This window comes from Mesitornis unicolor, unplaced genomic scaffold, assembly GCF_000695765.1.
Source record: "Mesitornis unicolor isolate BGI_N332 unplaced genomic scaffold, ASM69576v1 scaffold348, whole genome shotgun sequence".
Classification (NCBI taxonomy): Eukaryota; Metazoa; Chordata; class Aves; order Mesitornithiformes; family Mesitornithidae; genus Mesitornis; species Mesitornis unicolor.
Window position 1 is genome coordinate 12,712 of NW_010203623.1, and position 24,044 is coordinate 36,755.

The window sequence follows — 24,044 nt, forward strand, 5'->3', positions numbered from 1 at the left end:
ATTTTGTACTGTACCCTTCTCTGGGGAGTTTTTTCATTGCCACGGTGATGTCCGTGCTGTATCCTACGTCAAACTGAGACCCCAGGACACCGAGGATAATGGATTATGTTACATAGCACAGGAATTCTGGAGCTACTCCTTCTTGCTTAATTTGCCTACCTTTGAAGAGATGTAGATAAGATAGTAGTGAGAGACTGTCTGAGATGAGTAATAGCCCTTTACTAACTGATCCTCTGCAGCTAGCTTTAACTGTGTCCGTTTGTAGTGGACAGAGCTATTTCTCATAGTTGTGTCCTAGTCAGATGCCTCTGTCTCTGTGGCTCTGGTGTTCCTCAGTCTGCAGTTTCAGCATATGAACTGATGCTAAAACATGGACAGCATGCTTTAGGTCAGGTGTGGAAAATTCTGGCGCTGTCATTCACAAAAATAGGATAGAAGAATGCCAGCAGCAGGCTGGTGCTGGAGCTGTGTGCTCCAATCACATGAAGGGAGAGAAATACACAGCTTTGTGTTCAGCTCCTTGAGCTCCTATAACTTGGGAAAGAAGAAATCACCTGCTTTCCTTCCACTTTAGTTTGCTAAATACACATGCTATAACTCTTCCATAAGACTTATGAACATTTTGGGGGGAAAGGCTTAATAAAAAGTCAAACATGACTTAAAGTTGATAGCAAGAATAAAAATAGAGTCAAATCCTTTGATGTAATGCTGTCCTGGCATAACATCCAGGTGTAACAACCTGACCTTTCAGCTTCTCTGTTTTGCAGCTAATCTCTAGGTAAACAAATCAAGTTCAAAAGCTTTGATTCCTTCTTGTTTTAGTGCTGTCTAAGGAGTAGGACTACAGGGGCTCCAGTACTGCCTTTTAACCTGGGGAATGGTTGGCAGTTCCCAGATCCCAGCATGTGTTTAGAGCTGGGATGCCCATCTGTGTCAGACTAATGGCACCTAGAGCCAGTATTTCACACCAATTCAATGGGAGTCTGTTGTGAAATACAATGGAATCAAGATTTATTTGTAAATAAAGCAACAGCACACAGTTACTGTTTTGCATGCTTGCAATGAATGCAGGTGCACTTTAAGCTCTATGCTATATTTAATAATTCAACTGAGTGAAACCTACAGTGAATCACAGGGATTAATAAGGTAACTTGAAAAAAAAAAACACAACCTCCCCTCTTGCTCTTCAAAAAATTATGTTTTTCACACAAGATGTGCTGAAGCATGTTATTAGCTATGCTATGTTCTGCTCATTTCATACACCTCATCTCTGCTTGTTTTTGTAAAGATGAATGTGTTCAAATCTAAACACAACCTCTTGTTAACAATGATGCACTGAAAAAAAAGGAAGAAAGACTGCTATTACAATTATGTCCCCATGGTAACAGGAATGGTACATCATGAAGCTCTTAAACATATTTATAATCTCCGCTTCTTTTCTGTGGAACTCGGTGAAAATACATCTCAAGCCCACTGCCAGGACAAAGCTCTATTGCAGTCAAAGGCAAGCACGACAGTCAGACCTTGTCAGAGCGTATGTGGAAGAGAAACACGTTCCCTCACTTTAAGGAGGCTCCTGGCACAGATGCTCTGCCCAGAGTTAAGATGGCTCTTCCATGCTCTTTCTCCAGCAGCTTTTCTGCTGCGTGAGATTTGCATCCATCTGGGAAGACCTGCATACATTTTGAGCAAACTCTGCCTTTCTTTGAAGGCAAGATAAAGTATTTGGGCAGAGAGCAAATGCTTCTTGCAAAAGTATGTAAGATCGGCTGGTGTGGAGAAACCACTGGGGTTTTTCAGACTTCCAAAAGAGAGCACACATGGTACAATTTACAACAAAAACAAGCCCTGCCTAATCCCCCTCCTCTCCCAATTTCACCTGAATTAAGTTAAGCAAAGCAGACTCCTCATCTCACACTCCAAACTCAACCTTAACTCGGGTAAAATTCAAATCACATTTTTCTGAATTTTATTTTGAAGATAAAATCAAGATCCTCAGAAGGCCAAAAATGAACATCTACTCCTGTCCCAGCAGCACAGTAACATTAGTAACATTTTAGCTCTAGAAACTTATAAAACTGCAACAGACTTTTATCTATAAGCAGAAGTGTATTTGTCTACTGTATTCAGGTTTACTTCCTCACTTTTGTTTCTCTTTTTGCACATGTGAACAGTGCGTGAGGAAAGTGAAGTCCCTAGAAACTTATAAAACTGCAACAGACTTTTATCTATAAGCAGAAATGTATTTGTCTATTGTATTCAGGTTTACTTCCTCACTCTTTTGTTTCTCTTTTTGTGCATGTGAACAGTGCGTGAGGAAAGTGAAGTCCACGCTTCAATACCCATGCACAACACATTCCTGAAAATCCCCATTCTTTTTCAAGACTTACACATAGGTCAAGCTCTGCAGTCACTAAGTATGAATTGTAACTGTTGGTGAGCTCATAGCAAACCCTGTATTAAATATGTGCTGGCTCAAGCGTTAACCACGGACCAGAGCTGTCGTTAGTCTAGTGCTTGGGGCATCTTTCCACCACTCACAAGAGATTTCCTTTCCTCCTCTCCCATTCCCTTCCTCCCAGCTGCTGGATGCCATTGCTCACCAGTGACTTGCAAACCATCCCAGTGCATTTCCACTACTTGAAACCAGAGCTCTCCATAATAGGCTTCACTGTGGCTAAAGCTTGCATCAATGTATACCCTAACCCAGGACCCTTCTGCACCCAACAGCAGATGCTTGTTTCCATTTGTGGTAATACTGCATTATTCCTGCTCTGTTCCTCAGCCTGTCTCGACTACATACAAACATCTGGAACTAACATCAGCAGATGTGGCAGTCTAAGCTGCTACACCTTGAGCTGTATAACTGCGTACACAGGCTGCACTACTAAGAATATTTATAGCAGTGCTGAAATCTGTAATGCTATGTAATAGTTTTGTAGCTGTACTGTAAAGTATTAATTTGGCACTGTTGCACTGTTATTTGTAGCTAGGTACCATTTTCCTTGTGTTTAATTTGCTGACACTAATGTGCTTGTAGGTTAGAAAGAAGATTTATAAAGTATTTTTTTTAAAAAAGCTTAAGATTTTAATTCTTTGATTTAAAAAAAGCTATGAGGAATTAAATCAAAAATCAAGAAGCACACAAAATAAGGAAGACATTTTTAGGCTGGATTTCAGAGACTTAACTGCAAAACTCATCTTAATGCTACAGGAGATATTTAGCTAAACCCTGAGCACAGCTGCAATACCTTATCCCTACAGGTCTGAAAGAGCCAGAGTCTGAGCTGGGAGGTGAGGAAGTCACAGAGCCAGGTGCCATCCTGGCAGTGAAGGTGCCTCAGGGCTGAACTTGGCTTTGAAGCGGCACATGGAAGATAAGAAATGGTGATGACCTGAATGCCTTCAGCTTTCAGTAAGGTCACTAGCAGCATGGAAGTGCCGAGTATAAAATAAAGAAGACCAACTTTCAGGAGGTTTTCAGCACCAGGGGAAGTTAGCAGCTGACATAAAGGGAGCTAGCCTAGGGCAAGCACAAGCTCAAGGCTAAGTCTGCCAGAACTGGCACACTGCTGACTGGGCTGTGTAGCAAAACACATCATCTTAAACTCTGTTTAAATATTTTGCAACAGTTGCTGTAATTTTGAAGAAGTGTTGCTTCCCAGCAGTAGGCTGTATCACTGCAAGATAAGGTCATAGCTGTCAGAGCTCTGTTTTTAGTTAAAAATCTCACTGATACAGCAGAAGTCAGAACACCAAATAAGTGTGTTTAACTTGAAGTGTTCTCAAGAAAAATGCAGTGAAACAGCGACAATTCATGTTTTCCACTTCTGACTTTTAATTGCATCATTTTGCACTTTTTTCATCTATTTTCAAGGAATCAGAATCATTCTGTGGCCTGTTCCTGGTGTTGAGCTTCACATGCCGGATCATGGATTATTATTATTTATGCATCGGTAATACCTGTTTATACAGCATTTTCTGCATAATTGGAAAATGTGCAATAAGCTGAATCAAAAACACTTTACTATGATAAAAAGGTATATTGCTGACTACTGGAGAAGTGAAGGGTAACTACACTAACCTATTTCTTTTGTGGTGAAAGGGAAGTCAGGTGGGAAAGAGGCACCAGGAGTTCAAATCCCTCTCGTCTCACGAATCCCGTACGCTGCCTTTTTCTGCATCTTTATGTTGCCTAAAAAACCAGCTCTTCAGGTAGCTTTTTATTAGTATGCAAAACGCCCAAACATTCCTTAATTCCATCTGACTTTTCATTTTAATTAATCTTGCCTTTTGGCAGGTACAACATAGGTGATGCTTTAAGGCTTCAGGGGTAATGAATGTGCACCCATCACAGGGCAGCCTGACTCTGCACCTTCTGCTACAGTCTTTCAGATCCAGACTTGCTGCAGCTACAGCCTCCACCTATGGATGACTAGAGGTAGTCCTTGGCAAGCAGCTGCAGCTTTCATTTCAGTGTCCTTGCAGAAGCATCAGAGTGGCTTTTTTAAGTAACTGGTTTTTATCCTCACCCCTGAGATAGCAAAATTCAATTTTGCCTGCACCACTAAGAAGCCTTGAGCCACTTTTAATACAAAAGTTTAGCATTAACCTTGGGACATGAGGAGAGGATAGCTGCAATAGTCCCCCATGTTGACTTAGTGTTATAAGGAATGCGAGGTCGCTGTGGTGTTTTCAGATGGGTGAAGCTGGACTGCGTGCTGCTCTGGCCTCTCCTGGAGGGTGGATTCACAGAGTGCTGGTATGCACCAGCACAATGGGCAGGAATGGAGGAAGCCCAGCCCCTTCATGACTCTAAGTTTTGTGGAGCTCAGATTCATCCTGACACTGTGGCTGCCTTAAGTATGGCAATAGCATCAATCTTTTCTCAACTGGCCATTTTATGAGTGCTTAACTCAGCCTCCAGCCCATTCTCTCAGTACTAATCCTATAAGAATTCAGGCTTTTTCACTTTACATAGATTAGTGAACTCCGTGCATGACCCGAAAAAGGAAGAGGAAGAAAACCCCAAGCTGCATGAAAGAAAAATTAAACATAACGGGGTTTTAAATGATGTGGAAAAAACCCGTCATTAGGTGCTAGTAATTTGACATTGTGGATCAGAGGATGTTGAGAATGTTTAATGAGCAAGTGCTGAAACAATGAGCTAAGAACTAACGAACTGATTAACCTGCTGGTTTCAGTAGAATGACATTCAAGCAAACAAAAATGAAAATCTTTATAGGGAGTGCCTTATGTGTCTCTCACTGGCTGCCAGCCTATTTTTAACTTCAGAGTACAACTATTAACTTCAGTCTTGCTGTGAGGTACCAGTCAGAAACCTAGCACTATTGCTATAATAAGGGATGTCTTAAAATATTTATACAAACTTATATTAAGGTTCATAGTAATTGAAGCTCAGTTCAAAGAGGCATTACTTTTTCTGCAATTTAGGTGAGATTCAACCCTGTAAAAATCAAGAATCTGGATTTGAAGTACAAGAATTACAGCTGACAGATTTTAGTCAGGACATGACTTTATGCAAGTCTTCTGGGAAGCATGTGTTTCTTGCTAGGTGCTGCACATCACTGTGCAATCGATAGGCACACAGGCTTATTTTACTTCTTTTTCCTCTTGCTTTTTGGCGCATAACTTCTTGCATGGACACTAAATGAGCACATCAGCTAATGTTCTTTACAAAGTCTGTTATGTCCAGGCTAATGTCCTTCACAAAACATTGTCAAATATTCATCTCTTCTTTTATATAATCTGTTGAACACAGGGTGAGATAAGGATAATGTGAGAGCCTGATACTGTGTTTTCAAAGGTCTGATAGACTTTTTTAAAATCAAAGAGACAGGCAAAACCAAAAATGAGACCTGAAAGAATGGAGACCGTGCAATTCCCTTCAAAAAATTCCAGAAGTTATTACCTCTACCTTCAAAAATGAAGGACCATTCAAGTCTTCCTGATGTCTGCTACTTTCCCTTCCATACAAATTAACTACACAGCTGTAAAATAGTGTGATAAGCAGTCCAGTAGCAGTTTGCCATCTGCCCTCACAGATCACTACAGTTATCTAGTACTGCTGTCAAACAGACCGAAGTAGCCTCCCACCCACCTCCCATTGCACGAACGGAACCAAACTCTTCATTAGCTGTGCTACTTGGCCAGTACTCTCTGAACAGCAAGTAACCTTAAAGAGCTGGTATAGGAAAAAACCACACCAATCCAAACAACATGATACAGTTTCTGGTCTCATTCTCCGACTAATTTTCCCAGCATCTCAGAATATATTGTCAAATCCCTTTTCTTTGCTCCTTTATAGAAGAAGGCGTTTGTAGCAGGAGCTGCTTTGCTCTTGTGTTCAACACTGTAGGAAAGTGGTTACAAAATATTGTAAAGTGACAAAAAGGGGTGAAGTTCTACAAAGCACTTCAAGCCCACCCCTCATTTTATGGGGAAGTACTGCACAATTCTGATGAATAACAGTGGTAATGCAGCTCGCTGGGAAGCTTTTAAGACAGTGTCCAAAAACCTCCCCTAGCCAGGAGAAATCCTGCAGGATCAATCTTGCACCACCTTCACTTGGGACCACAGAGAGGGACAAACCATCTAAAATCAGAATCTTCTCTCTAGTGATGGGTGAGTCAGGCCAATAATGACTAAAATGTTGGAAGCCACCTACTCCAACAAACACTTTAAAGAAAACCACCACTATAAAACAAGTCTCAGCACGCAGCAAAGTTTTTATAGCTGAGGAGCAATGATGGGGATTTATGATTCAAAGACTGATGGAACCCTAAATATAGTGACCCAAGGGGAAGTTACTTTGTTCAAATATACTCTTTCAGGCTCTAAATGCTTATAATAACAGAAACAAACACCAGGAAAACAGCGTAGTTCATCTTCACTTAGGGCTTGTCTTCACTGTACAAGCTACTCTTGAGTTAATATTCTCTTTAAGCTAGGTTTGAGTGAAAGATCACACTTCAGAATGACTCTTGGCTTTCAGAACACGTCTGCAGAGTCTCCTGCGGGCCAACCTGTGAAGACTCTGCCATGTGCCCAGCTGCCTGGCAGTGTAGCAGGCAGCTGAATCACTCTGCCAGCAGCACAGCTGGATTAAAAGTCTACTGTCCCCCTCAGCTCTGCTAGTTTGACTGCTCAGAGATGGCTCTCTAGCCTGCTTCTGCGATGTGTGCTGGTTGATAGTAGAGCTCCTTTCTGGTACTCCAGAAATAGTTCATCTGACTATGCTGTGGGCTCAGGGCTTCAAAATAAATCCCCACAGCGCATCATTAGCTTAAGCATCAGCAGCACTCCAGGCTCCTAGTACAATCTTTCTCTGCTACTGAAAAGGGAATTTTTGAAACATCACTAATCTAAGGCTGGGGCTATTCATGTGTGGAAAGAGATCACACTGGGAATAAAATGTGCGTTTAACTCAGAATTTAACCATGCAGGAATACATTCTACGTACTGTTCAGCTAACAGTCCTGAAAAAAGCTTCCCACAACATAATGGAGACTGAACTGCTCTGCACCTTTGAGTAGCCGGTTGCGCCTGTGCAAAGCGACACAACTACTGTTTGCCCTGCAGAGAAACCACACAGCAGTGGTGCTCTTGGCTTTGCTCAGGTGCAAAAAGATGGGACATTGTGTTATAGGAACTTGCCATGTTCATCTGGGACAGCATGCAGAGTCCAGAGATAATGCTGCCAAACTGTTAATAAGTTATCATTAGTGGTATTCACATCTGATCTAAAAATGGCCATGAATAGAAACATCTATTGATTTTACACATCCTTAATTTGCAACACTTCTCTATAGACTTTATTTCATGGTGATATGAACGATCTCTTAAGGATTATTTCTTCACTAATGATTTAAAGATCCTATGCAAACTACTTCTGTTGTGCTGTAACACTATAAGGAGGTTGTTGAGACAGGCACCAAATTAATGTTTGTATGGCTAGAGAATAACAGGTACTGTTGCAAGTTAATTACTGCTTCGCCTGGCTGACGCCTTCAGCAATGCCTTCAGCATGCCAATTCAATGCATCTTAATACTGTATTCCTGAGACTAAAGAGTTAAAGAGACCTGTTTTCCCATGATGCCATTTAAGCGAGCTGTTCACTTGAGATGATAGTTTCGAAAAAGTATGGTTCATGGAGGTGATGAAACAGAAACTAGAGAGAAATTTGACTGGCTGCGGTGATAGGAAATACATGAAAAAGGACCTGTGACAAATTGCAGTAAGTTCAAGTCAACTATTCCCTGTGCCTTAAAAGGTACCTTAGCACAACTGGCTACTTCATACCAATAAAATATATTTACCGGTGTTGTTTTAACTGTATGGTACTAAGCTGTGGCTTGTTTTTTTTTAATTCTTCTTCTCCTCCTTCCTCTCAGGATGAAAAGAATCAAGTATTAACAACAAACATCTGGTTACAAATGGTGAGTTTTGAAACAAAGCATCTTCCCCTCCCCTTTGGTCTTTGAGTTTAATCTGGTGAGGGGGTTGAATTTTAAGAAACTTTCAAGCTTTTGTTCTGTCTCTTGCTACATCGTGGACAAAGCTAAGCTAAATGGAATACTGTAAGGATGTGATTTAGTTTTGATGCTGTTTCAGGTATTTCTGAAAACTTTTAAGAATTTAAGTCACTAGTACTTTGAGTTACTTATCTAAGTAAGTTGCCAACTCATTGCAGTTGATTTAGTTCTGCTAATCTCTTGATTGTCTTAAGGTACCGGTGTCCTAAGAGGCCCAGGTAGAGTAACTGTAGGTGCAAGTGCCTTATCACCCATTTCAACCAATCCATCATGTTGTGGTAAATCGTTTGGTTGTGAAAGAGAACTATCCAAGCAAGAAACACATTTTCTCTGTAATAGCTCTTCTAATCAGTACTCTGAAAATCGCCAGATGGTTCTTCCTGATACAGAGGGAAAAACTGTTCCAGAGAGGCTTATTATCTCCTGGAAGAGGAGATACTCAGATACCCTGAGCTGTTTTTGCTATTTTAATCCGCATCGAATGTAGTTCAGCTGCAGTAGAGACTGTAGCTCTAAAGTTAAAACAAAAAGAGGCAGATTGTGTCCAGCTGGCTGGGTAAGCACTTTGTACACATGGCTAAACAGAACAACTGTACAATCTGCTTAACATTAATACAGACTTCAGTATTCAGTTTTCTGCCACCCTTTGACTGTCTTTACATCATTCAGTGGCGCCCTATGCTACATCGTATCATTCGTAACAATTCCTAAAATAAGTTAGAATAAAATTGGATATATTGATATCTATTACTGTAATGCAATTCAGATGGAAATAAACAGAAGAGCCTGCTGCACACAACCAAGACAGTGGGCAGCAAGCTTTGGGGCAGCTGCCCGCAGCCTGCCAGCCTCAGCCCAGCAATCGCTACTCAGAAAGCGACCTGTTCTGTCACCTCCCAAAGGAGTCACCTAAAGCCAACAAGAGCTCACAGGTTTAAATGCCTCAAAACTACACATTGCTGGACTTTACAACAAATAGAGGTGCCATAAAGAGCTCAGTATTTCTACATTCCACAAAAATGAAGTGGTAGAAAATACAGTGACATTTGTCTATCAAGAAGTTCATATGGAGCGATTTACTGTAAATATGGATGTAAAATTTCTAAAAAAAAAAGAAGAGAAGAGAAGCAGTGGATCAGCTTATAGAAGCTGTGTATAGATGAGTGTGAGTAATGCACAGTCTAATTAGAGAACTGTGAATGCAGCAGGCAGTGGGAAAAAACCCCAAACCTGTGAACATTGCTGATTAGACATTATACTTTAAGATTTCTGTAAAAAACTATTATCTGTAAAGCAAAAGGAAACAGCAGTGCACAACTCAGGTCATTTGTCCACGTGACAAGGTGCTAAAAATTCATAGTAATAAATGAATGGGATAAACATGGAAGTGCAGGCCAAGAAATTGTATAAGTAAAAGCTTTACAGAAAGTGTGTGATGAGTGCTATTAGATGTGTTGCGTGCAGCAATACGGCCAATTACAAACGCTGTTCTAGAGGTACAAGAATGTGCTTGAATACGTGCAGTGTGAGGCTGACTGGGGACTTGTTTGGTGTATCAAACTGAAACTTGCCTGTGACAGCAACGCAAGGAATTATATAGAATATTTGATGTGAATACCCCATAAGAATGATCAATAACATTACCTCCACAGTACTCCTTAAAAGTATTTTCTGACCATAATGTCTGTCAGAGATTTTGACAAGGGTCACTAGACTGCTGAAAGGAAAAGTATCGTACATTTACTCACCCATTTCAAAGTTTACATTTAAAAGACTAACATTTGGCATTGCAATAGCACCGTAAGTCTGAGAAAGTTTTCACCGTAAGTTATATGATGCCTACACCTATGTAAAGTTATGTAAATAACATAATATGGGGGCAGAGAGAGGCACAATATAATGAAGCATAGAAATTATAAGAAAAAATAAATTTTGTGAGACAAAATGAACTTTATTTCCTATTTATACCTTTTGCACACAACAGTAACCACACTTGTATCCCCAACAAATCATCTGCTTAGTAAGGGGTGAAGTGCAACCTCTGTTTCAGGAAAATACAGTAGCTCATACTAGTGTTTCTCAGGAGACTGGGAGGCAACCAGCTTGCTAGAGCTGCCATGGTACTCAGCTGCCTGCAGTTTGGGGCAGCACTCATGTTGATGACTCTGCACGACCATGTTTCAATGGCAGTACCTGGGATTTAGTTGGTTTGACTGAGACAGACTCTCTGCCTATTCCAGCAGTGAAGGATGGGTTGAAGGGCACTTGGAGAGTACCAGGGCAGGTGCCTCCAGTGCAGTAAGAGCCAGCCAGGAAGGAAGCTTATGGACTGCTGCCCCAGTGCAGTGCTGCTGAGTATCTGCCTCCCAGGTTGCCTAGTTCAGGCCACAGGAGCTGCTAAGAGCTTCTGTACCAGCAGTAACCGTCCTGCCATTTCGGTTGTTTTCCCCATCAGCAGTGACTGTTGGCTGCTCTACCTTCTGTCTATAATCAAATCATTACAACTTCAGAATTTCCAACAACAGAAAACAAAGTTGCCTATAAAGAGAAACATAATTGGAGTTTATGTATGAACTGTAAAAGAAAATGTTCTATCTCAAATTGGCACCTGAGACAGCATGAACAAGAAATAATAAATAAAATTTACAGGCACCCCAGATCTTCTTTTATAGGCTGTTATGTGCACTGCAGTGAATTGAAAATTAGATTTTTATGCTGTGAGCTCTAGGTGGCCTAATTCACCTTTTCCAAATATTTCACTGCCTGAAGCTAAATAGTATCTCTTTGACAAAAGAACACCTATTGTTTCAGGCTATCCAGTACCTGGAAAATTACACTAAGTCAGCAGATGAGATGAGCTAACTTACTTTTTGTGTGTATGTCTTAGTACTGGACAGATCATTATCTACAGTGGAACGTGTCTGAATACCCGGGAGTGAAGACCGTCCGTTTTCCTGATGGGTTGATTTGGAAGCCAGATATTCTTCTCTATAACAGGTAGATACACTTGATTAATGTGGGGAAGGAGAGAAGATCGTAGAATTATAGAATCACAGAATAGCCCCGGTAGGAAGGGACCTCCAAAAGATCAACTGGTCCAATCTTTTGTGGGAAAGGGGGCCTAGATGAGACTGCCCAGCACACCCTGGCCAGTTGCAAAAATAAGGCAAGGCAAATGACAATCACCTCATCAAAATGCCTAGGTTTTGAAATACTTTTCCCAAACTTTATAGGTTTTTGACTTTATAGGTTTTTGGAATACTTCTGTTTACACAACAGAAGGTCATATTGCAAATACTTTGCAAACAACGACATTCTCCCTACCACCAATTCTAGTTAGGTTTTGTGAGATTATTAGAAAACTAAACTTTTCTGGCTGTGTTTAATGCACAAGTAGTGATAATTTCCTCTTAAATTATTTATTTGGCCTAAAGTTTACTGGTGAATTAAAACCTGTCTTTTGACTGCTTGTTTAGTTTTAGTTCTGGTTTCACTAGAGGCAGGATAGGTAAATGACAGAATGTATGTTTGTATTTTCCCATGTCCAGTTTTGGTGTCACTCTTTCTTCCTGCTACAAAAGTAGCCAGAATATTTGCTGTTCTCCTTTTCCAACTATCTATTCTGAGTTGGGCTTATTTCATGGACAGACAGATTGCCATCAATCCACTGCAGAACCATTGGCTTACGTTGGGGGATTCTTTGGCTGCACCATTGGGTTGTCAGAAGCTGGAACAGGCTGCCCAGGGAGGTGGTGGAGTCACCATCCCTGGATGTATTTAAAGAGCAGGTAGACGAGGTACTTAGGGATATGGTTTAGGGGGTAGGCAGGAACGGTTGGACATGATGATCTCAGAGGTCTTTTCCAACCGAGCGATTCTGTGATTATATGATAGTTCCCATGGTGGAATTTATTTCGTTTGAAAAGATAAAGCACCAAGAGCTGTCTGCTCTTGAACAACTCGCCTTTTTCAGGAGTTGTTGTGGGCCTGTGTGCTGTTCCCCACGTACTGGAAAGACCTTACATCTGCTTTGTACACGTTGTGCTGGCTCTTTTGTGGAAAGCTGGATATGTTATTTTTTGCCCACACAGATGACGTGAGCCTTTTGTCTTCCTGATGACTTTGTTCCTCTGTTTCTCTGCCATATGTCTACTAAGAAGACAACCCTGCTGTGTTTATCAACCTGATTCCCTGTCCCCACTTCAGGAGCTGCTCTTTTTTTGCAACAAGACCTAGAGAATAGCTGTACCCAATGTGTCAGCTGCAGTTACACTCCCTCTTGCCATTTGATGATCACTTTTATGATCAATGTCACTGCCACAGGTATTATTGTATTGTAATGCTGTGATAGCAGCACTCAGTGACAGCATTTGTCAGCCACTTAGTACTTCTCTCTAGGGCCCACATTACCACTTTGCTTACAGCATGCTGCAGCGCTTCTCTCAAAGGCACAATTAACGGTAAATGATTTGAGGTATCTCCACTGGAGTTCACCATACTTACAGTAACTGCCTGTCAAGATTACTTCTTGTTTCTAGTGTAAGCATGGTAATTAGCCCTTCAGTTGTCCATACACCAGCCTAAAAACCTTTCAAATTCTCTGTACACAAAATGGAGCAACATGCAGCCTGGACAGGTATTTTTGCAACATTAATCTTGCTTAATTATTTTTTCAATGCAAATTTGTTCTCTTGAGCATTTATTCCTAGCTACCTTGGTTCTGTAAGTGACAGCATTCTTGGGAGAATCTCAAAAATCATGCATTCATTTCTATTCTTCTGCTGATTGACACACTGTGTATGCCATAAAACCGTTACTCTAGAACAGCAGTTTAGAGGTTTCCAAAAGCATGAATTAGGAATATTCTTCCTTATATATATCACATATCTGAGAGAGACTGTGTGTCTCTGAGGACTTGTGCTTCGGTATTTAAAGTAAGTATATCCAACATGAAAGGGAAACTTTTAAAGAGAATAGTGATATTAATACATGCTAACTGTAGCTGAAGCACGTTATAGACTAAGAAAGGTAACCTGAAAAACTGAAAACACTATTTTTCTGTTAATACAGGTTTTTGGATCTTGGGATCGTTAACTATAGTACAGTCATGAAGTAGTTATTCTACAGTGTTTCTATTTTGAACACATATTTAATCCAAGATCTTACTCAGAGTTTAGTCAGAGACAAAAGCTATTTAAAACAAATCCTTATTCCTGCATGAAATTGCACTGGGAATTTCACAGTGTTCTTTTACAGTGACATTGTATCTTGAGATAGATGGTTTCAGTTTCTATACACTCACTAGGGACATTGATCTGCAGATACAAAGAAAACTAATGAACTATAAATTAATATTTCATTTTGATGAGTGCATGTTTCACTATGTCTTGTATCCTTACACATCTTGCTGCAGTCTCATATAGAGAAACCTGTGACAGCTGTATTAAACTTTACAACCAGTCTATCGCGAAGAGACGGGGCCAGTTTGTACGTAGCTTTTCTGAGGGAAGACAATCGTGGCCTATGCACAAATTCCAGGATTGACTGCGTTAGTGCCATGTATGGCTCTCTTCCACTTTTTGAGTTTTACTGGACTTACTGGAAGTGCTCATTTCTGGTGGTATTATTTTCCAACAATTTACCACACGGTATTCAGTATTTCATGAAAAAACAAAAATTCTGGTAGTTATGTCTCATTTTAACAGTTCCATTTTTCTACTTTTATAAACTTCTGATTCTCCAGATAGGTCCCAGTGGGATTACATCTGCTAGGTACAGCTCTGTCATCTCAATGTACTGCAGTCAATATCTGTTTTCAAGTGGTTATACCCTGAAGACAAAATGTAGCAGAAATGGTTTTCTATCATTGCATTTAGCACAAAGTGTCATCAAAGGCTTAGCTACTTGGTGCATTCCCAGTTGAAGCACTGCCTTTCAGAAAACAATTAGAAGCGCTGCGTAGGAAAACATATATGCTCCTTTTCAGAAAAAAAGAATTTAGTATTAGAGTCTGAGTACCTCTTGATATTCTTTTAAGAATGTGTCTTATGAAAAGCAGAGTCACATGGCAATGAAACCTAGGTTCCTTGATCACTCGTGTCCTTCTGAAAATTTGATTTTTGCCAATTACCAGAAACAGCAGCAAGGTTTTCGAAGCAACCCTCTAGTGCTTAACTGCCCTCTGCTCAAGGGGAAGAGAACAGAATTTAGCCTAGGAGACTAAGAATTTTATTTCCACTTCACAGGTAATTTGTGTGCCATGGATATTTTTACATCCTACTTGTTTGAGTTTCATCATGTAGCATTTATTAATTTCAAGTCAAAGCAAGGTCTCTAATGGGACTTAAGCACATGTATGAATGTGTTTGTATATGATCCTTCTTTCTGCTAGAATTAGGAATATTTAATTTTCTCCCCATCTCAGATTCTTACTGTATTTTTCTGATAATGTTTTAGAAGGGGATTAGAAAATTATGAGCTACTAAACCACTAATGAGCAAAGAGACGATGGAGACCTGTCATATTCAGATCATCACAGAGACAGCACGAGTTTTCAGATGTACAAAAGCCCAGACTGCAGCAAGGAGCCAGACCCTGAGGCTTGTGTGACCTCCTTCACCCTGCCCCAGAGCGGCTGGCACTGTATTTGCCTTGTGTGCCAACCCATCCCCACAAGGTGACTGTTTGGAAACTACAAGTGGTACAACAAAGTGCAGTAGCCTGTGCTACTCATTCTGCTTATCCCCTGCATGAAGGAAAGCCCAAGAAAGGAGCCTATGTCTGTAATTAGGGCCAGCAGCCATCAGACGTGAACTTAGTACAGCAGTTCCTGAAATAGCAACCATCTTCCCAGTACTTTCTATGCAATTTAACCTAGGCGCTCATTTCAATAACTGTGACATCTTCTTGAATACCTGGGTCCCAAACCTTAAAGGATGTATAGATCCGAACTTTTTCACTGTAAGCGTGACAGAGCACTGGCCCAGGCTGCCCAGAGAGGTTGTGGAGTCTCCTTCTCTGCAGACATTCAAAACCTGCCTGGCCATGTTCCTGTGTGATCTGGTCTGGTGATCCTGCTCTGGCAGGGGTTGGACTGGGTGAGCTTTTGAGGTCCCTTCCAGCTCCTAATGTTCTGTGAATATACGAGTATATATCCATTGCAATGCTAAATAATCTAAACATCTTTCACAGAGTGATTTAAGTCTTTAAACTTACAAAAATAAAAGGAAAGTCTTTATTTCATAACCTAAGTATTTGAAAATAGGTTGTTATTTTCCATCTAGAAGTTCTTAAAATTTTAATGCCTAGTAAATTCCTGGGTCATCATATCAGGTGTAGTTCAGATATTCCTTGGCAGCACCATTCTCCAAGTAACATTATGAATCTTTTCTAGAGACTAGTAAGAAGAGCACATCAGGGCAGTCCTGGCCGGCACCACTATACTGACACCTCTGCTAGGGCTGGTTCTTGGGGTGGTTTTTGCATGTGGGGTTTTTTGTTGTTATTGTTGTGTTTTGGTTTGGTTTTCTTCTGAACCCAGTTTATGGGTTCTGAAGTAGATAATGAAGGCTGGAGCTGCACTAAAGACTTATGTACATGTAGTAATAATGTTCACCCCTGTAGAGGGGTAGGATGAGACACTGGAGTCGCCATCTCCTCTGTATTCATTAGCTGCCGTTACTGTAGACAGCGAGAGAACAGATTTCCCTGTACAGCTGCTTGACAAGTTTTTTAGAAGTGCTTACTTTCCAAACGGAAATCAATAGAGCCAAGGCACTGTAATGAATGTAGTGGGATAGGCGAGCAGCGAGGATGTGCTGGCTCACCTTCACTTACAGCTGTTAATCAGGAACAAATCCAGTAGTATCGGGCTAGTGACTCTGAGGCCACAGAAACTGGCAACAGGAGAAAAGCTGTCAAGTTTTTGGGGAGAAATAATCCTTTTATGAAGAACAGATTAATCTCAAATATTCTGCAGCCAAAGAGCATAACTCATTTTCTTTCTTCCCTGTTCTAGTGCTGATGAAAGATTTGATGCTACATTTCACACCAATGTTTTAGTCAATTCTTCAGGACATTGCCAATATCTGCCACCAGGTAGGCTGCTTTCCCGTCATAAATTTCGCTAACTCAGACTACTTATGTATGGCATGGTTTCAAATTTGACATCAATTCTGATTTTTTTTTCTTTATTTATCTAGCTAGCAGCATCTGATAGATTTAAGCCTAGATGAATCACGAACTACACAGTTAACACTTTTGTATGATAACCACCATACAAGATACATTCTTATTCCAGTTCTGTAAATTCTTCTGTCACAATGCATTATTCAAGTAGTAAGTATAAAAGAAGATTAAAAATAAAAGCACTTAATATTAAAAAATATTGTTAAATTAAGCCATGGTAATGCCTCTTAATAAAAAGTTATTTCATAAATTTAGCTGTTTCTTCTATTAATAAGTTATTCTTTACAATAAGATGCTTAGTAACATCTTTGATGTATCTTCTACTTGAAATGATTCACTGGATGCTTCACCAAAACAAGTTTTAGTCTGAAAGGGATGTAGTCTGTGTTTGATATTTATTTGGTATCAGAAATGTACCACTGGATGTGTAGCAGTGGAGCATTGTCTCTGCTCCCAACTCAATTAGCATAATTCTTAGAATTAACTCTTACTTTTCTTTTAGAAACTACAGCAATAGAGCTAAGTGCTTTCCAGACAAATCAGTTTTTCCATCTAAAATCCCCAGAAGATTTCAAGGGCTTCTCTGTTACTCTATTTTTTTTTAAGATGTTCCATTTGGTTTTGATTCAATTCTGAATGCTGCTAAATGACACAGGGCCTGACTCAGCAAGTGAAAAATAAGAAGCTAGCTTTCCTGAATAAATCAGAATCATGTAAATCTAATAAGACAGCAAATAATCTTTCATGATTTATCATATTATTCTGTAGAAGAAATAAGAAAAGCAGATTGCAGATTCTGCTTCATTTCTTTTGAAATACAGTATCTAGAAATCTGAGCTCCTCTCTAGATATTCTCCCACTGTACTCCAAAATGGAAATGTAGTTCAAAAATAGTTTATAACATCAGTACATTGGTGGTGCAGTTCTTTCCTTTCTCTATGCCTGACTTTTGCTATTTACATGCCAAGACGCAATTGAGATTAAATATGCTTTACAAGTAAAAAACAAAGGGCGCGATGTAGAACAAAGTCCGGTTTCAAAATGTGCAGGAAATTACGTGGAGCAAGCATTTAAATTAAGTGTTCCTGTTTAAAATCCCCTCTAGGCATTTTTAAAAGCTCATGCTACATAGATGTCCGCTGGTTTCCATTTGATGTGCAGAAGTGTAACCTGAAGTTTGGATCCTGGACTTACGGCGGCTGGTCCTTGGACTTACAAATGCAAGAAGCAGATATATCAGGCTATATCTCAAATGGAGAGTGGGATTTAGTAGGTAAGCTCTTGATTTCTTATTTACACTGAGAACTTGCAGCCTTGTCTCCACTGCCGAAATGGATGGAATAATGATTGGGAAATGAAGACAGAAATCAAATTAATAAATAGTCTAGCTAGCAATAGTTGAAATTCTGAGAGCAGATGTAAGATGAAACTCCACATTAAAAAGTAGGTGACAAAATTGCTGCTTGAATTCAGTATTTTTTATCTGATTTTCCTTTGTTATTTGAGAAAGATTACTTAATTGGGAAGTAAGCTTAAAGAAGTAGTTTTACCCATAGTAAAACTTTAAAAGCTACATGTATTGTTTTTTAAAATAATCACTACATAATATAAAGTTTATTTACATTAATTTCTGGTTTTCTTGCTTCTCCCTCCTAACACAGGAATTCCTGGGAAGAGAACTGAGAGTTTTTATGAATGCTGTAAAGAACCCTACCCAGATGTAACATTCACAGTAACTATGAGACGCAGGACTCTCTATTACGGACTCAATCTTCTTATACCTTGTGTTCTGATTTCTGCACTTGCTTTGTTAGTTTTCCTGCTACCAGCAGACTCGGGAGAAAAGATCTCATTAGGTAAATCCTTAATAGGATATTGTAAATATGACCAAACTAAAAGAAGTTGTCCTTTTTAAAGTTTTTTGAACAGGCTTAGGCAAGGAGGAGTAGCTCGTGTACGCTATTATGGCTCACGAGCTATTTTTACTGTTAGATGCTGAAGCCGTGTGAGGTTTAACTCTTGCTCTTAGCTTAGGGTACATTGAAGTTGTGAAATGGAGAAATTCCACCCAACCAAGTAGAAGCATGACAATTCCTGACTACCTTCCTTAAGAAGCAGGGTTTCATTTTTTCATGTTTATTTGCTGAAGAAAATTCCCACATTCACTGAGCAAAGCTTAAGTTTACAAATATGCACTTAAACACTTGAACATGGCATTCGTCTTCATATTTCCTTTTCACAGCGAGTTGTATTAAGAGCCTAAGGTGCCTTCTCAGAAAGACTGATTCCAACTGCTACTATTCTAATTTTTAAAGCAAAGTTTAACTAAAGTATTGGTTTGCGAAACAAATCTGATGACTTTCAAGTACTTGATCCTTAAAATGGAGATTAAACACCTAACGGAACTTTTTGCCCCATAGAAAACTGCAAACACACTGGCTTCTCCACTTAGTGAACATAGCTGTTAAAAGGTAGAAACACAATTGACATTTCTCCAGAACATGGTTTAATTGACTGGTAGCCTCCCTAATCAAGAAGTCCCTCCTCATATTTTAAGACTAATTCTTTGTTCTTAAATCCTTTTCCACCTGACAATGACTCCTTATCGTTTAAGACTAGTCCTGAGAAAAGAGCTAAGCCTTGCTCCAGAAAGATGGGAACTCATCACTGAGCAACAGAAGTCAAACTCCAAACATCAACAGCCAAGACTGCTTGGGCATAGCCATGTGCAGGACCCAGCAGCTAATGTCAAAAGATATCAAAGGCTGTTCAAGACAGCAGATCTGTTTTTCAGAAAGATTATGCATTACACTACCTGTAGCTTCTACACCAATTAATCAGGTGTCATATGCTCAAATACTCAGAATCACACTACGTTTCTAAAGCAAAGCAGAAAGAATTACCTTGATGTACCTCAGCTAATTAGAAAATGGTGATAAAAGCTGCAGTTACAAGGATCTAATATTATATGTGTCTGTGCAAGCATTGGTACTAGTTTGGGAGCACTGCTACCCTGAACTTGAGGTAGCACGAGAAAGGATAGGAGTAACACTAATGTGCTAGTGCGAGGATAACAGTGGGAAAGCATCTTGCAAAGAGCACTCCATTCATTTTCCACCTCTTACTGCCTTGTAGTTACAAGCTACTGATCTAATTTCAAACTTCATGTTTATCTTTCAGGTATAACAGTTTTATTGTCTCTTACTGTCTTCATGTTACTTGTGGCTGAAATTATGCCAGCAACATCTGATTCTGTGCCCTTAATCGGTAAGCTAACTACAGCTTTTATTCATGTTTAGTTTTTGTCAAATGAGGTGCAGTGACTTTGCATCAAGGCCAGCAGTGAGGCAAATTGCCACCTATACAATGGCCTACTGCTACTGAATTAGAAAAATGTTGCAAACTGATGAAAGGCTCTGATTGATGTGATACAACTTCCATACTCTCTGCTCTGAACAAAATAGGTTCTTTATTTTGGGAAAGCGTAAGGGAGTCAGTTTTCCATGGAAGCTGTTGCTGCAGCTTCAACACAATTGGCCAGACATTAGGAATACAACGCTAAACATGACTAAATTTTTCCATTATAATTGCTTAAACAGAAAGAGAAACTTTGCAAAGGAAGTACTAGTCAGTCTCCACAATACGGGTGAAAAAACATTAGAGGACAATTATTTTCAGCATTGCATAGAAAAGGCAGGTGCTCAGTTCCACAAAGACAATTACTAAAAGCTCCAAAATAACAGCTGCTCTTTCTACTTTTGAGAAATCTTTCACAAGTACCTAAAGTAGCACACGTAGCACTACACTGGAAAAAGAACTTAACGCTATGCATGTATGTATGGACACACATCAACACCCTGTACAATAGCTACAAAGCAATATCAGCCAAAGTATATTGCTGTAATTGTCTGTTTATTTTGCAGCTCAGTATTTTGCCAGCACTATGATTATTGTTGGTCTTTCTGTTGTTGTCACTGTTATTGTTCTACAATACCATCATCATGATCCAGATGGGGGGAAAATGCCTAAATGGGTAAGGTTTGATTTTCATTCATTATCAATTGCATGTGTCCAGATAAATGCGATAGCTAGTGATCCGTGTTTACTACTTACTGTTAAATACATAAATCCTTCCTAAACATTTTGTTTTGAAAAGTAGTTTCAGCAGAAATGAGATGTGTAGATACTTCTTGTGTGGTTGGCTTCTTAGAAAGCCTGTGTGTGCAAGAGAGAGAATGAATATACCTCAACTTGCTTCTAGATTCAGAATCACCTTCACAACAGCTAGAAGCACCTCAGAATTTTGCTATCAGTGATTTTCAAATAAGCTGTAGATGTCAAAAGTGCAACAGGTAGAAGGAAAGAGTAAGGTGCTTATGGACATTATAAATGCATGAAATACACTGGCCTCAAGGTGCAACTGCAGCTGCTACATATTTAGCTGCTGTGCATACAGAAACATCAATAACCTAAAAAGCACTTTCTAAAGGTGACTGTTAAAGCAGAAGTGAAACTTGCTCTGAAAATCCTCATCTTTACATCTCTTGTCAAGAACATAGTAAAGCGTAGAGAAAAAAATCAAGGTTTTTTTCTAGGCACATGAGACTTTCCTTATAATGTACTTCTACAAGTGGCTGTTTTTAGAGAGAACAGTGCAGTGATATTGGATTACTAAATATTGGCGAGTATCATCAGCTAAGTGTCCACTCTTCCTGACTTCACCCAGCTCATGGCAGCAGCAAACATAGATATGTTTGATGACCTAAAGCAGACAAATGTTTAGTACTGAGTCAAACATCCTCAGAAAACAGAGTAGTTGAAGTTGAGAAGTAAGCTTTAGTGTTGAGAAGCTGAAGTCCAAAAAATCTTGGTCAGAATCTTGGGTCAGGCTCTCAGTTAATGGAATATTATCCTTCTTAGTGAAGCTTGATAGTGTAAATAGAGTAACAGGGCAAGATCTGTCTCTGATTGGGATGTTTGCCTGGATATAATATCTTGTCTGAGTGGCAATCCACAGTCAAAATAAATGGACCAAATCTAATATTAATTACAGTGTAAGATTTACCTATTATATGAGACAATAATATTTCATTAGTGCTCTGGGGAAAAAACAAAACAAAACAAATCAAACCACCGCAATGAGCTCTTAAAATCTGATTGAAATAAATTACATCTGAACTGGAATAGTCTCTGGCTTGCCTGCACTTTCTGTAAGGCTGGATTAAGGCAATGTGGAAACCAATGAAATCATACGCACTGATTAAGTTTGCAAAGTATTTTTTTTAAATCCAGGTATTTTTTCTCCATCTTTTCTCCATGCTATATCCAGATCTGTTTTCTAAAATCTGCAATCAACTGTCATGAAGGCAACATGAGAACAGAGCCAAAACACTGTAAAGCATGTTGGTCCAGTCCAGTCTGTGTTTTAGCAGATCCCTCCAACCAGTAATGTAATGTGATTTTAATATTAGAGCACAAATAGAAGTGCAAGAAGTGTAATTTATTGACTACAGTCTAAAGCAGCGCTATTGGAGATTATTAAAAAGTAACTCTTATTCAGTTATAGTTTTTTTTTAATTTATGGTTTCTAGTAAAGCTAGGAAAGGCTGGTATCTCACTGTTGAAGCATAAGGAAAAATCAACGCTATGCAGACAGCCATCCGAGGAGGGCATACTCCCAGTAGTGATAGTCAGCCCGAGGCAATCAACAGCACTGCTAGAATAAGAAAGCAGCCTCAGTGACTGGCAAATTAATCAATTGGAAAACTCTGGGACCATTTTCTAGAACTCCCATGCAGACTAAGCAGAGGCCATCGACCAGTCACCCGGGCTGCAGAAATGCCAATAGCGCCCAAAGACAGTGGCTGTGTGAAGAGGTGCTTATTCTCAAAATTTTCTTGCAGACAAGAATCATCCTCCTCAACTGGTGTGCTTGGTTTCTGAGGATGAAAAGACCAGGGGAAGATAAAGTGCGTCCTGCCTGTCAACATAAACAGCGTCGATGTAGCCTGTCCAGTGTGGAGATGAACACTGTGAGTGGACAGCAATCCAGTAATGGGAATATGCTCTACATTGGGTTTAGGGGGCTGGAAGGGATTCACTGCACACCTACCACTGATTCAGGGGTGATCTGCGGGAGGATGACCTGCTCACCAACAGATGAAGAAAACATGCTGCACAGTGGCCACCCCTCTGAAGGTGACCCAGATCTGGCCAAGATCTTGGAAGAGGTCAGGTATATTGCAAACCGATTCAGAGACCAGGATGAAGATGAAGCCATTTGCAATGAATGGAAGTTTGCAGCCTCTGTGGTGGATCGGCTCTGCTTGATGGCTTTTTCAGTCTTCACAATCATTTGTACAATTGGTATTTTAATGTCAGCACCAAACTTTGTAGAGGCTGTGTCTAAGGATTTTGCTTAACTCCTAACTACCACCTGAAGTATGATATGTAGCAAATAAGAAGGTGTTTTTGATTGATCGCTTGTTTTTAATGAATATACTGCTTCTCATTATCCACTTTCTTTTGCCCCACTCTTTGATCCCAAGTTCCTTTCGGAAAAGTGGTACCATTTCAGAAGGGAAGCCAAGAATTTCTCCCTGGGCTGCCTCTGCGCACCTCCTCTGAGCACTCTTCTGTGGGAGATGCGAAGTGGCTGCGAGTCCTTTCAGAATGACAGAGTATTGTACCACCGCCTCTTACACATTTTTGAACTGGCTATTACAAAATAACAGGTAGGCAATGCCAGAAATGTCACTTCTTCCAGACTTTGTTATAAAAAATAGAAGGTGATCGATCTTAACTATTTCAACGAGTGATTGTAAACACTTATGTTTAGGAGAGGATTAAATCCAAATAGATAGAAGCTCAAACAGCAGAGAGAAAAGGGAAAAAATGGTTGCTTTTCAGTTACTACTTCTTACTGACTTGTGATATGTAGCTCTCCAACTCACTCATAACCAGTCAGACCCATAATTCCCTCCAAGCATTTTAGATAGAGCATCTGTGACTTTACAGGAATCTGAATTTGTCTGAGACACCAGAAACCTGGAAGTTAAGATACACCACATAACTTGTCTTTCTACATCTTTCTGGATTTGACCTAGAGGTTTGGCCTGAATTCTTTAACAGGCTTCACAATAATTTTTGTGGTGTTTACTACTTCTTCCTTCTTCCCCTAGAACTTTCAACTGATGACCTTTTTAACCATAAAACGAAAATGAAGGATTTATCATGTCTTTATACTCGCTTGTCAAAAAAAACCAACTCAACAAAACAGACTTGTATCTTTACTGTTAACT

General features: G+C 39.8%; 1 protein-coding gene across 1 annotated transcript in view; it reads left to right on the forward strand.

The window, feature by feature from the left end:
• CHRNA7 (cholinergic receptor, nicotinic, alpha 7 (neuronal)) overlaps positions 1–23,533 on the forward strand; it is a 36,060-nt gene extending 12,527 nt beyond the window's left edge. Inside the window, exons 3-10 of the mRNA XM_010190751.1 lie at positions 8,416–8,460; positions 11,444–11,553; positions 16,574–16,653; positions 17,849–18,016; positions 18,405–18,599; positions 19,924–20,010; positions 20,667–20,776; positions 22,647–23,533. Coding sequence (XP_010189053.1) covers positions 8,416–8,460; positions 11,444–11,553; positions 16,574–16,653; positions 17,849–18,016; positions 18,405–18,599; positions 19,924–20,010; positions 20,667–20,776; positions 22,647–23,165 — 1,314 coding nt within the window. The 3' untranslated portion in view covers positions 23,166–23,533. The remainder of the gene's footprint in view (positions 1–8,415; positions 8,461–11,443; positions 11,554–16,573; positions 16,654–17,848; positions 18,017–18,404; positions 18,600–19,923; positions 20,011–20,666; positions 20,777–22,646) is intronic.
• Positions 23,534–24,044: the final 511 nt, after the last annotated feature.